General features: G+C 36.0%; 1 protein-coding gene across 8 annotated transcripts in view; it reads right to left on the bottom strand.

Moving 5' to 3' along the window:
• The window catches only part of INPP4B (inositol polyphosphate-4-phosphatase type II B), a 961,283-nt gene that overhangs the window by 15,507 nt on the left and 923,389 nt on the right, over nt 1-22,387 (bottom strand). Inside the window, exon 25 of one of the 8 annotated variants that reach the window (XM_023739722.1) lies at nt 3,385-4,483. The exons of the other annotated variants lie outside the window; for them this stretch is intronic. Coding sequence (XP_023595490.1) covers nt 4,474-4,483 — 10 coding nt within the window. The 3' untranslated portion in view covers nt 3,385-4,473. Of the gene's footprint in view, nt 1-3,384; nt 4,484-22,387 lie in introns of those variants that run through there. 8 annotated transcript variants of the gene reach the window in all.

The following is a 22,387-nucleotide window of genomic DNA, read 5'->3' as shown; positions in this document are numbered from 1 at the left end:
AAAGAAGGTGTGGCCAACGTGTCAAATACTGCAGCTGGAGCAAGGAGGATGCAAAGTAGGTAAAGGCCATTGGACTTGATGATTGAGTTATGTGTAGACTTTTGAGTAGAATTTTACGAGCGGAAATTAGTTTATAAGCAGTTTATGAATGGTGAAGAAAGGGAGGCAGCATTCTATTCTACTTAAACCACTATGTCCAGAGCATTGATGGTAAAAGGAAGAAGGAAGACAGCATAGAACCTCAAAGGGTCAATAGGATTGGTTGGACTGTTTTAGGATATGTAGGTGAGTTTGCTTGTAGGCACATAGGAAGGAGTAACTAGAGAGCAAAGACTGAAGAAAATTTGGAATAATTAGCCTTTTTTTTTTCAGAAAAAAAGATTTTTATGGGTTGAGGATTCGCCATAAAATAGAGAACTTTCATAGTTTATCACAAAGTTTAAGAGTCCACTACCCTACAAAGCATTCCCTCATTCATCCGAATATGAAACTGAATTTCAGGTGTCTAGGGAAGGGGAATGGGAGGCAGAAAATGTGAGAAAGGAAACTCATTAAGAACTACACCCACCTCTTTCCATCTTGTGATACGATCAGGAGTTTTGGCAATATATTCTCAATGGTTTATGAAGAAAACCAAGGTTGAAGCCAAGAGTTAAATTCTTAGCACCTAACTATTAATGCCAAAATAAATGAGAACATCTGTGCTGCTGATAGTGTGTTTGAAGTCGCATCTTTGCATATAGTTTTGAAGCCTGATGTTATGTAGGTCCCAAGAGTTTACAAAGTATGATCATATACAAATTTCAGCACTGTGTGTATTTCTTCTGGATTGGCTCTTTTTGTCATATGGTTATTTGCTTTGAAGCCTTCCAACAATAACATAAACATAAACACTTCTAATTGGAGGCACTTTATCAACACAATTGATTATCAAGATGACTATGCTCGATTAGAATACATTGTTTGGCTTCTCTTTTAATTTCTAAGAATGGCTAATGACCTTTAATTATCTAGCACTAGATTTTGTGTCTAACATACCGTTACTTTAAAGATGTCCTTCTGTTTTCTGTCACCAGACTGCTACTTCCTCTTGCTTTTCTGTTTAATGCTCAGCATTTCTTTCTTTTTTTGTTTTTTAATCGGTACTGGCCCACTATAGGAGCCCTGGTGGCACGATGGTTAAGAGCTCAGTTGCTAACCAAAAGGTCGGCAGTTCGAATCTACCAGGCGCACCTTGGAGACTGTATGGGGCAGTTCTACTCTGTCCTGTGGGGTCACTATGAGTCAGAATCGACTTAACAGCAATGGGTTTGGTTTTTGGTTATAAGTAACTGTTGATTGACCATGGATCTTGCTTAATCTCTTTGCTTTTTTGATCCAGACTTCTCAGCCCCTCTAAGGATACAGAATACAAATCCATGAAAATGACATTTCCCAGTATATCTGTGATTAAATAAGTGGGGAAAATGCTGGATTAGAAAAATGCAAACAGGATTTTTTATTCACTCTTTATTCAAGATACAGTTATTGAGTACCTACTTCATGTCATGAGCTATTTTAACTGGTATGGATGTAAAAGTAAAGAAGAGAAACACTCTGCCCTCATGAAACTTGTATTCTAGTCCAAGAGGCCGACAGTAAACAAGTAAAAATAAGTTTTATTTTAGGGAATGGTAAAAGTTCTGAGGAAAAATTAAGGGTAAGAAAGCAGAGGGCAGCAAGGGATGAGAGCTGTTTTAGATAATGAGGAAGCCTTTAGGTGAGATATCCTTTGAGCAGAGAGGCCAAATGAGGTGAAGGAATGAGCGTTGAAAAGCTCTGGGGAAGAGCATTGTGGGCAGAGGGAACACAAATGCAAATGACCTAAGATGACACAAGCTGGACGTGTTTTCTAAATGTGGCTGGAGCAGAGGGAGCACTGGGAAGAGCGGTATGGGATAGGCAGGGTGGAACCAGCTAACATAGGGTCCTGTGCCACTGGTTCTCATAGAACCCTTAGCAGAATGACAGACAGGGACACATTACAGAGCATTTCCAACACTAACTTCACCTTCACCCTACAACTTTTTTCTTTATTAGTAGGAAGAAATAAAAAGTCTATAGAACCAATATTCTACAAAACAAACTTTGAGAAGGGCTGATCTACTATGTTCCCCTCTTTTTACAAATCTGGGTTCCAGTAAGAATTATGTTAATAGTAAGAACAAGTATGATTTCTGTTGTTTTATGGCAACTTGAATTTCTATCATAAGCTAAGGAACATAGTCATGACTAGATAACCTGGAATGTCAGTTTCTTTAATTTTAAAAAATATTTGTTGAACATATAAGATGTTTTAGAGCTTCATATAATTTAAAATGTTGACAGAGTGTCACCTGTGATGAGGGAGCCACAGACAAATGTGGCACACAAGAGGGAGGAATTGCTTTGGCCTTGGGGATACTTGGTCATCTTTATGGGCTCTGTGGGACCCAAGGTGGACCTTGAAAGATGTAAAGAGATGGCAGGGTTGAAAGAACAGAGTAAGAAACTCACTAGAAGGAAAGGACAGCATAAGCAAAGGTATGAAAAAGGAAAGTTCCAGGCTTACGTGGGAAATTTTGAATAGTCCAAACTGATAGTCTAAGAGTGATCAGAACAAGGAGGGGGAGAAGAGGTGGGAAAAGTAGCCTGAACCTGATATCATAGAGGCCCCTCTGTTTTGGGCTAAAGAATTTTAGCATTACTGTATGTAGGGAGGAATGACATGATAAGTGACATGATAATTTTACCTTTAGGTAAAATTCTTTGGCAGGAATGTGTAAGATTCTTGATACTAGAGAAAAAGAACAATTACGAGACTACTGTAATAGTCCAGGTGAAAACAATAAAGGTCTGTAGTAAAGCAAGAACAACAGAAATGAATATATATGAGAGATGGGGATGGTGAATTAATATCTTGGAGAAACCACCTTGTAAGAAGTGTAGACAGAGTTAACATTTATAATCTGTAAGACCCAGGAGTGAATATTTCATCTGGGAAATACAGAGAGAGAACCCTGGTGGCACAGTGGTTAAGAGCTTGGCTGCTAACCCAAAGGCTGTCAGTTCGAATCCACTAGCCACTCCTTGGAAACTCTGTGGGGCAATTCAACTCTGTCCTATAAAGGTGGCATGAGTTGGAATCGACTTGATGGCAACAGGTTTGGTTCCATATCTCTCTCTCTCTGTATATATATCTATATCTATTTATAAATATATATACCTAATATAGATATGGATATAGATATAGTTGCTATGGGCCATTGAGTCAATTCCAACTCATAGCAACCCCACAGGACAGAGTAGGACTGCCCAGTAGGGTTACTCAGACTGTGATCTCTGCAGAAGCAGATGCCAGCTCTTCTTTTCTACCACGGAGCTGTTGGGTAGGTTAGAACTGTCGATCTTTCAGTTAGCAGCTGAGTGCTTAACTATTGCATCCCCAGGGCTCTCTTTTTCTCTGTCTCTACGTGTATGTATAATATTATACAAAATATATTGCATAAATATATTTATATATTTAGATAGATTTTTTTTCTTCTCTTAACCCTTTTGTAAATGTACGGAAGCTGATAATCAGGCTGAGTCTAAAAGAGCCATAATTTTTGACACTTGCAGCAACTCCCAGCCATGATTCTTGAAATGTCTGTGTTGTTTGCCAAACAGATGGCTATCAGGGAGAGTACAAAGTATCACTTGGAGCCCACAGTGGTAAAACAGTGGTAATTGCTTTGAGTTAACCTTTTTGATTAAAATAAAAAGTGTTTCATAGTTTCATTCTAGTAGAACCAAGAGAATTCTAAGGGTACCCCCGTTTCTTTTTTCCATCATTTGGTTTGGGCTTTGTTGCACATCAGCCAGAAATCACAGTCTGTATCGACTCTTCTGTTCAATTGAGCAAGACACAAAGACACAGAGTTTGAGAAAAGAGGTACTTTTTTCACTCCTCTCTTTTGTTTAGGCTCCCTCTAAATTGCTGAAAGCTTTTCTTCAGACTCAGATTGTTGCAGCTAGAAGGGATCCTTAGAGATCACCCGATCCAACCCCTTCATTTTTCAGATGAGAAAGAGGAGGCCTCCAGAGGAAGACTAGAAGCTCATTAGTAGTCCATAGGGTGTAGAGCTGGGATTGTGTGCAGAACAATTAGATTTATGATATTCTTCAGCTCCCAAACACTGAAGCAGAATGTCTCCTCTCATGTCCCATCCCTCACAGAGAGCAAGCAGTCTCTTGCTCACTCCACCAGTTTAATACATTCAGAGGACACAGTAATGCAGCACATTTCTGTGGGAAATGTTCATGGAGAGTGGAAGAAGGGGAGCTGGAGACCACACATGTATGGCTTGTGGTGATCTCTCTGTTCCTCAGCAATCCCTGTGGCATTTTTTTGCTCATTTTCCTAAAAATTATGGTATGAAATTAGTCTTCCTGAAACTGCCACTGTGGTCACTGTTACATCAACCTATAAGCCAATGAGAATTTCAGGATGTGTAAAAAAGGGAATTAATGGATGAGTTCATATAACATTCATAAAGCATTAACTATGGTCACAAAAAGTTACCAATAAAGGTTGCCATTTTATTAAGCACTGACTATATCACACCCTTATGGCACATGGAGCCCTGGTGGTGCAGTGGTTAAGAGCCACAGTGAGCTACATCTGATAACCAAAAGGTCAGCAGTTCAAATCTACCAGCCACTCCTTGGAAACTCTATGGGGTAGTTCTACTCTGTCTGATAGGGTTGCTATGAGTCAGAATCGAATCGACGGCAATGGATATATCACAAACAGGAGTACCTGGTGGTGCAAGTGGTTAACATGCTCGTCTGCTAACTGAAAGGCTGGTGGTTCAAATACATTCAGAAGCACCTTAAAGAAAGGCTTGGCAATCTACTAACAAAATATCAGCCACTGAAAACCGTATGGAGCTCAATTCTACTCTGACACACATGGGGTCACTACTATGAGTTGGAATCGACTAGACAGCAACTGGTTTAAGTCACAAATTCTTATCACCTCACACCAACGATCTCCATTGGCCTTCACACCACTCTTACGAGGTAGATATAATGATCCATTTTGTAGATGGGAAAAGTCAGAGATTAGATAACATACCAAGCTAACACAGGTAGTATGAAGTAGTAGAGATAGGATATGAATCTAGTTCCTTCTGACTCCTAAATCTGTGTTCTTAACCATTGGTTTATACTTCCTTTTTCTACACTCTGCATTGTACAAGAAACCATACAAAATATAGCACCTGCCCACATGGCCTTAACGTCTACCTGTTCTTGTTGTTAGTTGCTGTGGAGTCAATTCATACTCATGACAAGCCCATTGTGTGCAAAGTAGAACTACTCCATAGGGTTTTCAAGGCTGTGATCTTTCAGAAGCAGATCTCTAGGCCTGTCTTCCAAGGCACCTCTGGATGCGTTCAAACCACCAAACTTTTGGCTAGTAGTCACGTGCTTAACCGTTTGCACTACCCAGGGACTCCACAATGTACCCAGGACAGAACATACCCAGAACAATCAGAGAAAAATATGCAATATGTATCATAAATAAAATAAAGATTTTGATCTAAAGAGTTATCAGTGTGGGCTTAGGCTTAGGGTGACCACACATCCTGGAATAGGCCAGATATATGTCTATTACTCCAGCAGGATTTAGATGACAGGAAAAAGGTTGGGCATGTAGGTGAAAGGACTCAGCATTATAGAAGAAAGAACAAAATACTGTGGCAGGGATTTACGGTATTTTGTATGTTTGTGTGTGTGTTCCATGTTTGCCACATGTGTGCATATATGGATACTTATGTGAAAGAGGAGTGAAGAGGTGAGTGGGAAAGAGAAGCAAAGAGGGCATAGTCTGATGAAGGGATGAGGAGATGAGTCTGGCTACCAGCAAAGGTGAGTGAGGAGCCTGATAGCCCAGCAAAGAAAAGCCACTGTGAGATTGTAGAATTTTACATAATACACCCTCTCCTCACTTAATCAACATGGTTAGGTTCCAAGACCAGGTCGTTATGCAAAACTGGCATTATGCAGAAATGGAGGATGACCACATCAGATCACAAAATGGAGGATGACTACATCATTACATAACTGCCAAATTACATCACTATATAACTTCCAAATCACTGAGAATCATGGCCCAGCCAAGTTCAAACCTAACCTTAACCATCACAGCCAGCATTACTCTTGCATTCTTTATTGCCAGATGTACATCATTAACGTGCAAAACAGTTGGATAGTAGAATTTTTATTATTGGCATAAATGCGAAATGTCAGATAACAAGACAGTTGGTAAGTAAGGAAAAGGTGTATACTTGGGATTAAAAAAAAATGAGTTTGAAAATACTATGTAGGGTAGACTGAAAGTGAGAGATTGGAGACAGAAAAATCAATGAGGAGGCTACTGAAATAATCAAAGTGTGAGGCAAATAAGATAGCAGTGGCAGAGAGAAATTGTCAAAGTCAAAAGTAATATGCTGAGGGCAAGGAATGGCAGAATTTCAGTCAACTGACAACCAATTGAGACTTGTTATCGTTATTTATGATGACACTGTCCCAACTTGTAGAGGCTATCATCATGGGCAGTGTGAGAACAACAGAGGTTGTCTTAAAGCATTCATGAAGCTTTTGATCCAAATGAAAGTCAAATGGAATTATGGGGCATGCTACCAAAAATTTTTATACTAGTTGAAAAAAACTTACAGAAAAATCATATCCACATATACCACAGTAAACATAGGCAAGCTACACTGTGGTAATGCAATTTAATTTCAGCAAAACAATATCATGTCATATTAAGTCAATGTTGCTGACTCAAATTTTGTTACTTTTGTTTTATACAATATGTACATTTGTTTTGGCTTTACAGTTGAATAAAACCTAAAAACATAGGGAGTTTAGACCTGCTTTTGTAATAGCATATGTAAGCAGCTTTATAATAGATACAGTATAAGTAAAAAATGAAGGTCTGCGATAATTATTTTTCCTTAAAGCAGGTGTACACATGACTCCAGTTTGAGAAACAGTGGCCTAATAAAAATAAGAATTTTTATTCTATTTATTTATTTACTTTTACATCACTGGTTTTGACAAGGAGATAGTTATGAGCGATCTACAGCTAAATAGTTTAAGTGGATTTCAAACAGCAAAGGGATAGGAGACTGCATCAAGAGGAATATATTGTGCATGCTAAATTCTGACAGAAAACCAAAAAACCAAACATGTTGCCGTCAAGTCGATTCCGACTCATAGAGACCCTATGGGACAGAGTAGAACTGCTCCATAGAGTTCCCAAGGAGCACCTGGTGGATTCAAACTGCCGACCTTTCGGTTAGCAGCCGTAGCTCTTAACCACTGTGCCACCAGGGTTTCCATTCCAATGGAAGGATAATATAAAATGAAGAAATAAAAGTAATAAAACTATAGTACTCAAGACTTGGTATAATAGTTACACTTGACTAAAATATGAATTTTGTGGTTGTATGGTTGTCTTTGTCATCTAGTGCTGCTATAACAGAAATACCGCAAGTGGATGGTTTTAACGAAGAGAAGTTTATTTCCTCACAGTCAAAGTAGGCTAAAAGTCCAAATTCTGGGCATCAGCTCCAGGGGAAGGCTTTCTCTCTCTCCACCTTCTCATCAGTATTCCCCCAGACCAGGAGCTTCTCAGCATAGGGACCCTGGTCCAAAGGACGCACTCTGCTCCCTGCACTGCTTTCTTGATGGTATAAGGTCCCCCTGTCTCACTGCTCACTTCTGTCTTTTATATCTCAAAACATTGCCTCAGGATACAATCCAATCTTGTAGACTGAGTCCTGCCTTACCAACACAATTGCTGCCCATCCTCCCTCATCAACATCATAGAGGCAGGATTTACAATTCATAGGAAAACCACACAATACCAGGAAGCATGGCCTGCCCAAACTGATACACACATTTTTTGGGGGACATAATTCAATCCATGACAGTGGTTGACATTGATTATATTAATTATATTTCTTTCCTACATCAATAGGCAGGACTTCATTTTGTGGCCCAGTTAATGAATGGCACCTTGGAAGATAAATTAAAGGCCAAGTCTCAAGAAATATGGAAGACAATCTAGCACAATAACTAATTACCCCAAACCACAAATCAATTAACAAAGGTCTGTGGGTCTATCCATGTGAAGTGTCATTGATATCAGGAGCTAATTTTACGACTTTCAGTCAGGGGAGTGGTTATTGTTGCTGAGCTCCAGAACCAAATAGCTAAAATACTTACTTGCATTCTTCCAACTTAAAAAAAATAATAATATAAAATAAAAGCAAATGATTCTTTAAAACCAGCTGCCAAGAAGTTAGCTAGGAAATCTTGAGCTGACTTTGTAAAAATAATATTCCAAAGTTAATCTAGTAGTGACCTAAGACATTCTTATATAGAAATTTGAGGATAAAAACTTATCAGGACTCTTAACCTTTTGTTTTAGACAATTGCATTCCAGTTAAGAAGAATTAGCTGTCTCTTATATTACCTGAAAATACTTGTTATTGGAAAAAGATTAATAAAAAGTAACAGTTGATTAAAAACCAAAATACAGATTATTACCCTATAGGTTCCTATAGGGTTGTATGAGTTAGAATCGACTCAACAGCAACTGGTTAGATTCCTATAATTCTATAAAGTATCAGGTTGTGTGTCTATCCTTAGTAGATAGTACTGTACACAGAACATGGAGTATTCTGTATATAGCATGGTATTTATGTACTTGGGAATCAGACAATGCTAGGTTTCAATCCTGACTGTGCTACTTGATACCTATGTAACTTGGATCAGCTATGTAATTTCACTAAACTTTGATGTTTTTCATTTTAAATGGAGATGATAGTAGTGTCTTTACATGTAAGCTAATGTGAAAGTTAAATACACACACCTACATACCTAAACAAATGCACATCTATAATATAGTTAGCATGCCTGTCATATATTAAATACTCAATAAATGGTAGCTAAAATTATTCGTGCCATTATAAATGTTGATAATCATTTATTGAATGGATTATAATGAAATGATCTGCAAGATATATTTAATAATAGTTACTGAATTTTTAAAAATATACAATGTAAATTAGAATTATCTCTATAAAAGTTATAGTTCACAGTAATGATTTGAAGAAAAGAGCATTTAACTGTTATTTCTAATATCCTTTATTCTAATGACTTATATATAGGAACAATGCATATCACATTAAATCCTCTACATATTTTTCTTAGGCTTTACAAATCAAAATTTGATGATCTGTTGAACAGAATTTTAATTTTTTTAAATAGAAAGTTTTACTTTCAAAATACTGCTTGCTTTTAGCATTACACATTATTTCTCTTATGTTTCTATTCCATATCTAATGTAATCATGTTTATAACAAAAGGGTGAATCATCCAACCTTATAATTCATCTCAGTCTACCTGGAATAATTACTTAATTCTAATAATGTTTTGCTACAATATTTTCAATAAAAAATCATTAATATACATATTGGATTTTTTTGTCAAATATATATACCTTGAAAGCTATAAATATTCACTCTCTTATAATTGAGATAATGATATTAGACAAGTTGGATGCAGAATAAATTATTAACATGCATAATAATTTCTAAAGAGAAATGATGCTGCACACTTATTATTAAACCAGTTTCTTAGTTATTCCTTAGGAACTACTTATTTAAAATTTATTTCTCCAGAAACTGCTACCTGATTATTTAAGTATAACCCATGTTCTTCTATCTTGATAAATATAAACTAGAAAAATTGCATATAAGAATAAATTAAAATAAATACATTTTTTATCTCTTCTCCTTCTACTCTACCATAAATGGGCAAATATTTATCAGGACTCTTAACTTTTTGGTTAATAACATTAATCATCCAAAAAATTCTACAATCCAAGAATACATTGCATACTGTCACTAAACATTCTTTAGAACATAATGCCCTTATTTTATAAATTTTGGCTGAAATTTACAGTGCTTAAATTGCCTAGTTCCCTATGACAGAATTTCACAAATTGTGCTTCCTAGATCACTAATGTTTCATGAGTATTAATGGGTGTGTAGTGCTGGGTTCATAAAGTAAAATAAGTTTCTTTACAATGGAGTTTTTCTAAGACTTTAATATATAAATGTGTTGGGACTTTCAGAAGCTGGCAACACACTATTTCTTTGACTTGGGTGGTCATTTCCATGATTTCACTGTGTAATTATTTGCTAAAATGTACTTTTACTTTTTATTCACTTTACCATTAATATTAATATTTTAAAAGTATATAGGCTAATATGCATTGTGATTGAGGAGCTATAGACTAAAGAAACTTTATATGTATTAACATCATAAAGATAACTAATGTTAGAGGAATATAAATTAGGAAATGTTGCCCTATGAGAGTTCAGAAAAAAGTTTAAAGCCACAGACTTATTAGGAACAAAACCATTTAAATTAATATTCACATACCAAGGTCATGATGGCTCAAAAGGTAAGAAATCAAAGCAACTACTTTAAACTTAGGAAGATAAAGGTAAATGTCAGGGTAACCACAAAGAAAGTCAACAAACCTACTCATCAAAATATAAAAGAAGAAAATCATAAAGAGTCAGTATACACAAAACCAAAAATGATGAAGGAATTGAAAAGATAAGTCATAAAAAGAAACTTAGCACAGAAAATTAAGTGGAATGAAGAAACTTTCAATAAAAGTATAAGAAAATGACAGCAATAAACTCATACCTACCAATAATCACACTGAATGTAAATGGCCAAATGCACCAGAGTAAAGAGAAAAAAAGTGGCAAAACAGATTAAAAAAAAAACCCCACAATCCATCAGTATGCTGTCTGCAAAAGACAGACCTTAGACACAAAGATATAAATAAACTAAAACTTAAAGGATGGAAAAAGATGTATCAGGCAAACAATAACCAAAAAAGAGCAGGAGTGACAATATTAATCTCTGATAAAATATATTTCAAAGCAAAATCCACTATAAAAGACATTATATAATGATTAAAGGGTCAATCTACCAAGAGGACATAACCATAATAAATACATACTCACTGAAAAACAGAGCTCCAAAATGCATTAAAAAAAAACCTCTATCATAACTGAAAAGAGAAATAGACATTTCTACAATAATACTACGTAACTTTAACACACCACTCTCAGTGAAGGACAGAACAACTAGAAATAAACTCAACAAAGACACAAAAGATCTAAATACCACGATCAACCATCTTGACCTCATAGACATATACATAGCATGTCACCAATAGCCGCAAAGTACACATTCTTCTACAGTACTCATGGATCATTCTGCAGAATAGACCACATTTTAGGCCACAAAGCAAGCCTCAACAAAATTAAAAACATTAAAAAAATACAAAGCATCTTCTCTGATCACAATGCTATAAAAGTAGAAATTAGTAACAAGAAGAGTAAGGAAAAAAAATCTAATAAATGGGAACTAAATAACACCCTGCTTAAAAACTACTGGGTAAGAGAAGAAATCAAAGATGAAATTAAAAAATTCCTAGAATCAAATGAGAATGAAAACACAAAATATTTGAGACACAGCAAAAGCAGTGCTAAGAGGTTAATTTATAGCAATCAACATATGCATCAAAGAAGAAGAAAGGACAAAAATCAAAATCTTAACCCTACAATGCAAACAATTGGAAACAAAGAAGCAAAAGAAACCCACGGTCACAAGAAGAGACAAAATAATAAAAATTAGAGCAGAAATAAATGAAATAGAGAATAGAAAAACAATAGAAAGAATCAATAAGACTAAAAGCTGGTTTTTTGAAAGGATTAATAAAATTGACAAACCACTGGCCAACATGACAGAAGAAAAATAGGAGAATATGCAGATGACCTGAATAAGAAATGGGATTGGTGACATTACAACAGAACCAACTGAAATAAAAAAGGATCATAACAGAATACTATGAAAAACTGTACTCCAACAAATTTGAAAACCTAGAGGAAATGGACAAATTTCTAGAAACATATCACCTACCTAAACTAACACAAACTGAGGTAGAGATTTTGAACAGATCCATAAGAAAAGAAGAAATAGAAGGGGTCATAAAAAAAACTTCCAACAGAAAAAAAAAAACCCAGTCCAGACGGCTTCACTGGAGAATTCTACCAAACATTCAAAGAACAGTTGATACCAATTCTACTCAAACATAGAAATGGAAGGAATATTCCTGAATTCATTCTATTAGCATAACCCTAATACCAAAGCCAGTCAAGGACACCACTAAAAAAGAAAACTACAGACCAATATCCCTCATGAACATAGATGCAAAAATTTTCAACAAAATCCTAACCAATAGAATACAACAGCATATCAAAAATATAATACATCATGACCAAGAGGAAATCATACCAGGTACGTAAGGTTGGCTCAACATTAGAAAATCAATCAAAGTAATCCACCACATAAATAAAACAAAGGAAAAGAATCACAAGATCATCTCAATTGGTGTAGAAAAGGCATTTGATAAAGTCCAACACTGATTTCTGATAAAACTCTCAGCAAAATTAGAAGGGAAATTCCTCAATATAATAAAGGGAATTTATACAAAACCAACAGCCAACATTATCCTCAATGGAGAGAATCTGAAAGCATTCCCCCTGAGAATAGGAATCGGACAAGGATGCTCTTTATCACCAGTCTTATTCAATATTGTATTGGAAGTACTATTGAGAAAAATAAGGCAAGAAAAGGAAATACAGGGCATCCACAATGGTAAGGAAGAAGGAAAACTATCCCTGTTTGCTGATGATATGATCCTATACACCGAAAATCCTAAGGAATCTACAAGAAAGCTATTGAAACTAATAGAAGCATTCAGCAAAGTGGCAGGATACAATAACATACAAAAATCAGTTGAATTTCTTTATATCAACACAGAGAACTGTGAAAAGGAAATCAGGAAAACAATACCATTTACAATGGCCTCCCCCAAAATAAAATACTTAGGAATAAATCTAAAGGCACGTAACGGACTTATACAAAGAAAACTACAAAATAGTACTGCAAGAAACCAAAAGAGACCTACATAAATGGAAAAACATACCATGCTATATATAGATATAATGCAATCCCAATCCAAATCCCAATGTCATTCTTCACTGTAATGGAAAAAGTAATTACTAACTTTATATGGAAGGGAAAGAGGTCTCAAATAAGTAAAGCTTTATTAAAAAAGAAGAACAAAGCAGGAGACCTCACACTACCTGATCTCAAAACCTACTATACAGTCACAGTAGTCAAACAGCCTGGTATTGGTACAACAGCAGATGCATAGACCAATGGAACAGAATTGAGAACCCAGATGTAAATCTGATCTTTGACAAAGGACCAAAGGTTATTGAATGGGGAAGAGATAGTCTCTTCAACAAACCATGCTGGCAAAATTGGGTATCTATCTGTAGAAAAATAAAAGAGGATCCATACCTTATATTATACACAAAAACTAACTCAAAATGGATCAAAAACCTAAATATAAAGCTTAAAACTATAAAGATCATGGAGGAAAAATTAGGAACAATGCTAGGGGCCCTAATATATGGCATGAATAGATTACCAAACATAACTAAAAATGCACCCAGATAGGAAGATGAACTAGATAAATGGGACCTCCTAAAAATTAAACATTTATGCTCAACAAAAGACTTCTACAAAAGAGTAAAAAGAGAACCTACAGACTGGGAAAAAATTTTTGGCTACGACATATCGGACAAGGGTCTAATCTCTAAGATTTATAGAGAACTTCAACACCTCAACAACAACAAAAAAAGACAAATAATCCAACTAAAAAATGGGCAAAGGATATGAGCAGACACTTCACCAAAGAAGACATTCAGGCTGCTAACAAACATGTGAAGAAATGCTTGCTATCATTAGCAATTAGAGAGATACAAATCAAAACTACAATGAGGTACCATTTTACACTGACATTACTGGCACTAATCAAAAAATCAGAAAATAACAAATGTTGGCCAGGATGTGGGGAGATAGAAACTCTCATACTCTGCTGGTGGGAATGGAAAACAGTAAACCACTATGGAAAACAGTATGGCATGTCCTCAAAACGCTAGAAATAGAAATACCATACGAACCAGCAATCCCACTCCTAGGAATATATCCTAGAGAAATAAGAATCATCACTCGAATTTATATATGCACACCCATGTTCATTGCAGCATTATTCACAACAGCAAGAAGGTGGAAGCAACCTAAGTGCCCATCAACAGATGAATAGATTAATAAACTGTGGTACATACACACAATGGAGTCTACGCAATGATAAAGAATCATGATGAACCCCACAACGTGGATGAATCCAGAGTGCATTATGCTGACTGGATAAGTCAACTGCAAAAAGACAAATATTGTATGAGACCGATTTTATTAAGTAATAACAAAAGGTTTGCACACAGGAAAAAAATAAAATATAAAAACTCTTTGATGGTTACCAGGGATGGGAGAAGGACAGAGGGAAAATTACCAAAGAGACAGTAGACACGTGTTAATATGGGTGAAGGGAAAGGCAATACACAATATGGGAGAAGTCAGCATGACATGACCAAGGCAAGAGAGGACACTGAGAGGAATGCAGGAATAAAGGACAACTATGGTAACTACTATAAAATAGATAATCCTGCAACAATAGAATCAACAAATGATAATCTAGGAGTGGATACGTAGATAGATATGCCAAGAAGTGAGGGAGGGGGTAAGGGAGCATACCAGCTGCAGATACAGGTTTGGTGGAGGAAATTTCTAAATACACCACTGTAGACGCTGCTCATGTATTAATATGGACAATACAGCACACAAGTGGACAGTCAGGGAAACCTCTTAGACACAAGTAAACACCTCATGGGATGCAGTTGCTAGGCTGGAAGGCAAAGGACCGTAGACTCAGGGGACATCTGCATCAACTGGCACAACATAGTTCTTAAAGACAGTGTTCTACATCCTACGTTGGTGAGTAGCATCTGAGGTCTTAAAAGCTTGAGAGCAGCCATCTAAGACACAACTATCAGTATCTTCTAGTCTGGAGCAAAGGAGAATGAAAAAAAAACTAAAGACTCAAGGGAGCAATTAGTCCAAGGACTAATGGGCCACATGAACCACAGCCTATATGACCTGAGACCAGAAGAACTAGATGGTGCCCAGCTAACGCTACTGACTGCTCTGAATGGAATCACAACAGGGGGTCCCAGACAGAGCAGGAGAAAAATGTGGAACAAATGATCAAATTCACAAAAACAACCAGACTTACTGGTCTGACAGAGACTACAGGAACCCCTGAGACTACGGCCCCCAGACACCCTTCTAACTCAAAACTGAAGCCACTCTTGAAGTTCACCTTCCAGCCAAAGATTAGGCAGGCCTATAAGACAAAGAATAACACACGTTAGGAAAGGGCTTCTTACATCAGTCAAGTATACGAGATCAAATGGGCAACACGTGCCCAAAAACAAAGATAAGAGGCTAGAAGGGACAGGAAAACTGGACAAATGGAACCGGGAAACCTGGGGTAGAAAGGGAAAGGGGGAGAGTGCTGACACAATGCAGGATTCCAACCAATGCCACAAAACAATTTGTGTATAAATTTTTGAATGAGAAACTAATTCGCTCTGTAAACTTTCACCTAAAGCACACATACACCCACACACACAAAGAAACAGCATGATTAAACTTGAGCCACTTATTGATTCAACCCCCTAAAAAAAAACAAAGAATTCAAAGCAATTGTCTAAATTCTGTCCCATTTTTTTTGTTTTTATGTACGTATATCTAGATTAGATTTTTTTTTTGATGTTTAACCTAGATAAACATCTCAATTCTCTTTTCATTTGATGCAAGACAAAATCTAGGACTTTCTTTATAGGTCTAGAAACCATCTCTAAGAAAGCAATGTGGATGCTTTATTTTTACCAGTAAGGATAATACCACCACTCTTGTCTCTTCACTTTTCTTTGATAGCTTTACTTGTAATAAAGGTATGAAATAACACATTATTCAGATAAGGAATGAATACTTCTTCCTAAAAGCCTAAGTGGCTTTAGGGAGTTATTTGGACACAGGGGAAATCTCCTAGTTTTCTTGGAAATATTTTATAGTTTTATCATTCTAATCAACCCTCACTTCCGTGTGTTTTCTTCAGAACACATTGCTGATGTTTAATGCATTCGTTTCAGAAACTTCTGATGGAAATGTTGTTCTATAGGTCATTTAAAATATCCCCTGATCGTGCTATATTGCTGTTCTGCCACCCGCTGTTAAATATAAAGTAAAATAAAATAAAATCTGTCCAGCTGCCCTGAGCTCAATGTAATACCATGCTGAGCTACAACACTCCGTTTTTCTTCTGTTTCTGAAGAACTGATTGCCTTTGGAGTAGTATCTGGAAACACCACTACTGTATCTCAATGCTTTCATATGCATGTATGAGACAATCACTGCTGCAAGTTCAAGTTCATTACAGCTTCATTTCAAGTTCCAACTGGGAATTAAACTTAAATTGAGACCGAAATGGGTTTTGTTAGACCTGTTGTGCTGCTTAGAGGAAAATGCTTCACAATAACATAGAGAGTGATTGCCTCTGGGACTGAAAAAACACAGTTGGAGATATTTCTCTTTCTCTCTTGCTCTCCCTCTCACATACACACATACACACAGACATAGACACAGACACAGATTTAAGTGCAAAATAAAAGTCTAAAAGTCAGGTAATTCCACAGATAGTCCAGAGGGTCCTTTTTCTCTTTTCTTGAAAATTGACTTAATAATGGGTGTCTGCTTGCCTGCATTGAAGATCTGCAACATTTATTTTACTATTTTCAAATCTATTACTACTATGAATGCTGTGATTATAGGCAGCTAGATAGTCACAAAAGATTCCTAAATCATGCTTAAATACATTCACAGACAGATAATGACATTGTTGGGCACAAGGAATTTTGAAGATGGAGATAACAGTACACATAAGGGACACCTAATCTTTATTATGTACTATCTGTAAAAAGGAAATAGATGACGGTCTCTATACCTATGTTATTTATTCAGAATAATCTATTCTACTGAGTTTGGATGGATGCTTTAAAATCAGATAATTTCAACTATAATCATTAGCTAAAGATTGCCTATTAAGGCATTTTATGATATGACAGTGACTAAGTGTGTGTGTGTGTGTGTGTATGTATACAGAAGACCTCATTGACTAGTTTGAACCTGAGTAGATTCCTAACTTTATCTCATTAATTCAATAAATATTTTTTGGACCTAATCTGCGATATTATTCAGAATTATAACAGGAACCATGGTGCTAACTAATTATGCATAGAGGGAGTCATCAATAATACCGTTTTCAATAGCATAGTACATTAGAATTGGCTTGATGTTTCATAGACCACTATTTTCTTAATATTGATAATCACTGATTTCTAAGAAGCACCTAACAAGAGATTCAAATTCTGAATCCACTGCTGTCATTTATAAAAATTCACATGACTCTGAGGTACAGATGCATTCTGAGCCTTGCATACACAACAAGGCATGGTAAATACAACCATCAACTCCAAATACATTACGCAAAGTTTGTCTTTAACAAATAGGAAAGTTATTTTTTATCATTTACTGATTATCTTATGCACTTTAAGGCTAGATGAAATAATGCCCAATAAGTTCTTAAAAATAGTATAAAAAGGGAATTAAGTCAGTATTTGAGTTACTCCAGGGATGTGTTATACATACCATATCCTGGGCCACCATCATTAGTAATCATTAAGTGGCCATTTTAAGTCTTAAACGTTGTATATAGCATTTGTTCAGTGTATAAATCTTACTAAAATTTCTACAACTTTTTAACAGAAAGTTTTGTTCAATGAAAGAAATGTTGATTCTTTAAGAAAAACCATAGCAAAAACAGTTTGGATCTGAATAGTTTGTGAGTTGGAAATGCTTTCTTTTAAATAAGAGAGGTTTAAATGATATAGACTGCTGCTGTAAGGAAATATGGCATTAAAAAATATCAAGCTACAGAGGATAAAATGTTAAATGTAAATTATGCTTTACTTTTCCAAAATGGTAAACTTTCAAGGAAACCTTTGATTAGGAAATTAGACACAACGGTTTATGGAACAGAGACTAGATAAAAAGAACAAGATGCTGTGGTACCTGTAAAAATTCAGTCTCTCTAAGGAACTAAGTGGTAAGAAGATGAAGGAAGTCAGCTTTCAAGGACTTTTGATTCCCAGGACAGCGCAAGCTTCAAGTCCCAGAAAGATGCTACTGTTTGGATGTTTTGGTCACTAACAAATTGTCAAATGACTGGAAGCAGCTTAACCTTAAAACAGGCAAACATTTTACAGGGAAATGAATAGCCTCAAGTGCTAAACTGACAAATCTAAATCTGCAAAGGGTTGGTAACATTAATATTTTATGTTTGTGACTATAGTAGGATACATTGATTGAGTTGGAAGGCAGCTGTCCTCTAGTCACCTTTGGAAATCTGAACAAACCAGTGACAAGAGGAAATAAAGGAGACATGTCAATTTCTAGCTGCAGTTTGCAACTCAAAGACACCTTTTTTTTATTGTCCTGGTTGCTTGGGGGCCCTGAAGGCTCTGCTCAGATAAATTGTTCACCCTTCACCTGTCAACCACGCAAATGATTGAGTTGTGAGAAATTCTAAGACAACTTTTTGCTTTAAATTTCATTACACACTTTGTGATAGCAGGATACCCATATTCCAGAATGACAAAACCAAAACCAAACCCGTTGCTGTCGAGTAGATTCTGACTCACAGCAACGCTATAGAACAGAGTAGAAATGCCTCATAGGGTTTCCAAGGAGTACCTGGTGGATTCAAACTGCCGACCTTTTGGTTAGCAGCTGTAGCTTGGAAATAAGTAACTACAGAGTGAGAAATGGAAATCTATGAATACATCATCATATAACAAGGCAATGATTAGGAAAGGTAGGACATTTCGTGTGAACTCTTATAATGATGGAAACCCTGGTAGCGTAGTGGTTAAGAGCTATGGCTGCTAACCAAGAGATCAGCAGTTTGAATCTACCAGGTGCTCCTTGGAAACCCTGTGGGGCAGTTCTACTCTGTCCTATATGGTTGCTGAGTTGGAATTGACTCGATGGCAACGGGTTTGGTTTTTTGTTTTTTTTTATAATGATAAAAGTATTCCATTTCAATATAGGGATGTTAAAATCAATCAGTCTTTTTCTATCTGTATTATCTGTTTATCTTATTCTAAAATTATATAAACTTAATCTATAATAATTCTTTATCAATTGTCATTTATATAATCTTTATTATTTTTCGTCTGCATTATGGTTATTGAGTGGAAGTAAGAGCTAAAGCAAAGTTTTATTCAAGCAAGTAGCTGAAACCTCCTTTTATTATCTATTTCTACTTAAGATTCAAGGAAGATGAAGTCTCAGTAGCTATTCCATATGTAAAAGACAGTTTGACACATATACTCTCAGTGTTGGACTTCAAATTAAGCGGTCCGCCTATACACGAAAATGAACAAAGTTCCATTGGCCAACACCGTAAATAAATATGCATGGGTATAAAGATTATGGAAATTCTTATATATCCACAGGCAAAATATGAAGGCATAAAATCCAGAAGTGGAAATATTCTATTTCCTTGAGTTATTGATGGTTAAATTATTTCAAAACTTTCTTTCTTATTCCCTAAAAACTTTCTGCAAATTGATTTTCTCTTTGTGCAGTGCTCTTTTTACTTCTAATTAAATATTTCTAGAATCCTCAGTACCTAAGACTCAGTAAAAATTAAAAAAAAAATTATTTTTATTTTATCAGTCCATTATTCCTCAATGCCCAATTCAATGTCCCAAGCAAAAGAAGCCTAGGAGGATGGATCTCCCCCTCCTCCTGTGAGCTTACATATACTTTCTCAATCCATCAAGTTGGCACTTACCACATGCTGCCCTGAATTTTCTTTTTCGTGTAAGTCTTGTCTTCATTACTAGTCTGGAGTTCTTCTAGGTCAAAGAATGTATTTTATACATAATATGCCTTATGGAGTCCCTGGGTGGTGCAAACTGTTAACAAGCTTGGCTGCTACCCAAAAAATTGAAGGTTGGAGTCCACACAGAGGCACCTCAGAATAAAGGCCTGGTGATCTACTTCTGAAAAATCAGCCATTGAAAACCCTATGGGCCACAGTTCTACTCTGATACACATGGCGTTGCCATGAGTTGGAGTCAGCTCAATACCAGCTGGTGGTAGTGGTGATGGACTATGTCTTATATTAAAGAATAGTATGTAAGAGCACAGCAGCCAAGTGCGGCTCTCTCCAACAGCATCCTGCACCTGGGCCATGTGTATGCTAGTTACTCCATAAATAAATGCATTTGATTAAAACTGATTGTGCCTCAGAAAGTACCAGAAGCTCATTAGCACAACACTGAGATTTAAAGTAATAGTTATTTGCATACTGATCTGATATTTTAAACAGTTCATGCTGTCAAAGAGAAACCCTTTCAGGACTGGTAGCATATACAACTACCACTTACTTTTTGGACATCTGAGGTTCACTGGGAAGTTACTGGCCCACTGGCAGTATGTGCTGCCCAGCAGGCAGGGCCCTATATAACAGTTTGAAATGGAAAAAAACAGGCGTGTGCTGCAAATTACTGTTTTTACAGGATATTGTATGAGGTTGTACTCAATCATTGAATTTTTGGTAGGGAAAACATGAATTTTGAAAATTTTTATTTGGTACACACATGTACCTCTGGACTCTGGGGGTAGAACTGGTGTTCACATTTGTACCTCTGGACTCTGGGGTACAATTTGTAGAATGAGATATAAAACAAAAACTATATGACTTACCAAAAATTCAGGCACATTCAATAATTCAGCAAGCCCTCCGTTACTGAAAATATGTAGTAAACAAAAAATAAAAGGAATAAAATGATACTCGTGAAGAGTGTGCTTCTTAGCTCAAGTAGATACATGAGTCTAAATGGGCAGCTCCTGTCTAGAGGTGAGATGAGAAGGTAGAAAGGGACAGGAGTTGGTTGAATGAACATGTGAAATCCGGGGTGGAAAGGAGCAGTGTGCTGTCACAATATGGGGAGAGCAACTAGGGTCACATAGTATTGTGTGTATAAGTTTTTGTATGAGAAACTAACTTGAACTGTAAACCTTCATTTAAAGTACAATTTTAAAAAATTAAAAGGAAAAAATATTTGGGTCATGAAAGGGTTAAAATAAGACTATATCATCGGGCTATCATTATTTTCCCTTACAGCATGTTTGAGGAAGTTATTTAAAGTTTAATTTGTTCCCTATTACAACAACATGCAACAGTACAAGAAGCTAGATACGCTACAGTTTAATATTATATTTAAAGCACCAGAGAATTCATAGTCCATTCTTGGCTAACAGTTATGAATGAGATACTTAAAAACAAGAAGAGTTTAAGACTCTTGTAAACAAAATATAAAGATTAAACATAAATTCCATTTTTTAGGAGTAATATTTTTCATATAATTGAAAAATTTTAATTCACTATTAAAACTAGTGGGGGAGGATTCTTGGAGAAAATCACCTATGGTTATCTCTTGCAAGCCAGATACCTGGCTCTAATAAAGCTTTCCCTGAGTCTAAGAATAAAGAATGGAGATTAGCTTGGGTTAAACAATAATAGTGTTTACAAGTATTAAGAGAAGTCAACTAAAATTGAAATTAATAGAAACAATTTAGTTTTTTGTTTGTTTCACAGATTTCTAGCCCAAATGCACTATTTTGCCTGCCTCAGTCTGACAAAGTAATTAAAACAGTGGAAAGTGCAAGCAGATGAGAAATCACCTAGGAAACTGATTTGTTTGTGGAGGGATAAGGGTTCCTAAACCTGGATACCATAAAAGTCACTTTTCTAGTTTTTCTCCAAGGTCATTGTTTTCTCAGAGATCACAACTTGATTAAAAAAAAGAAAAAAATCCAGATCTAATATTTTTTGTCAATATATCCCAAACTTAGGCCTCTAGCAAAACATGCTGTTATTTCCAATCAATGGATTTTTTATTTTTTATTAAGAAGCATTAAAGCTCTTTCAGGTAGAATGAGTTCTTTCTTAATTTACATATCTGGTGATAATGCCAGCTTAAAGGTCCCCTTCTCTCTCAGTAGCTCCACGTCTTTCTTGTCACCCCTTCCCCAACTTCAGGAAATTGATTGCTCCCTTATCTATGTTTTCGAAAGTGATTTACACATACTACTGTAAAGGAATCAACCCATCGTTTAT

This window comes from Trichechus manatus, unplaced genomic scaffold (genome assembly GCF_000243295.1).
Source record: "Trichechus manatus latirostris isolate Lorelei unplaced genomic scaffold, TriManLat1.0 scaffold00139, whole genome shotgun sequence".
In the NCBI taxonomy this organism is placed as follows: domain Eukaryota; kingdom Metazoa; phylum Chordata; class Mammalia; order Sirenia; family Trichechidae; genus Trichechus; species Trichechus manatus.
The sequence above is the reverse complement of the archived record's forward strand: the minus strand, read 5'-3'. Positions and strand labels throughout refer to the sequence as shown.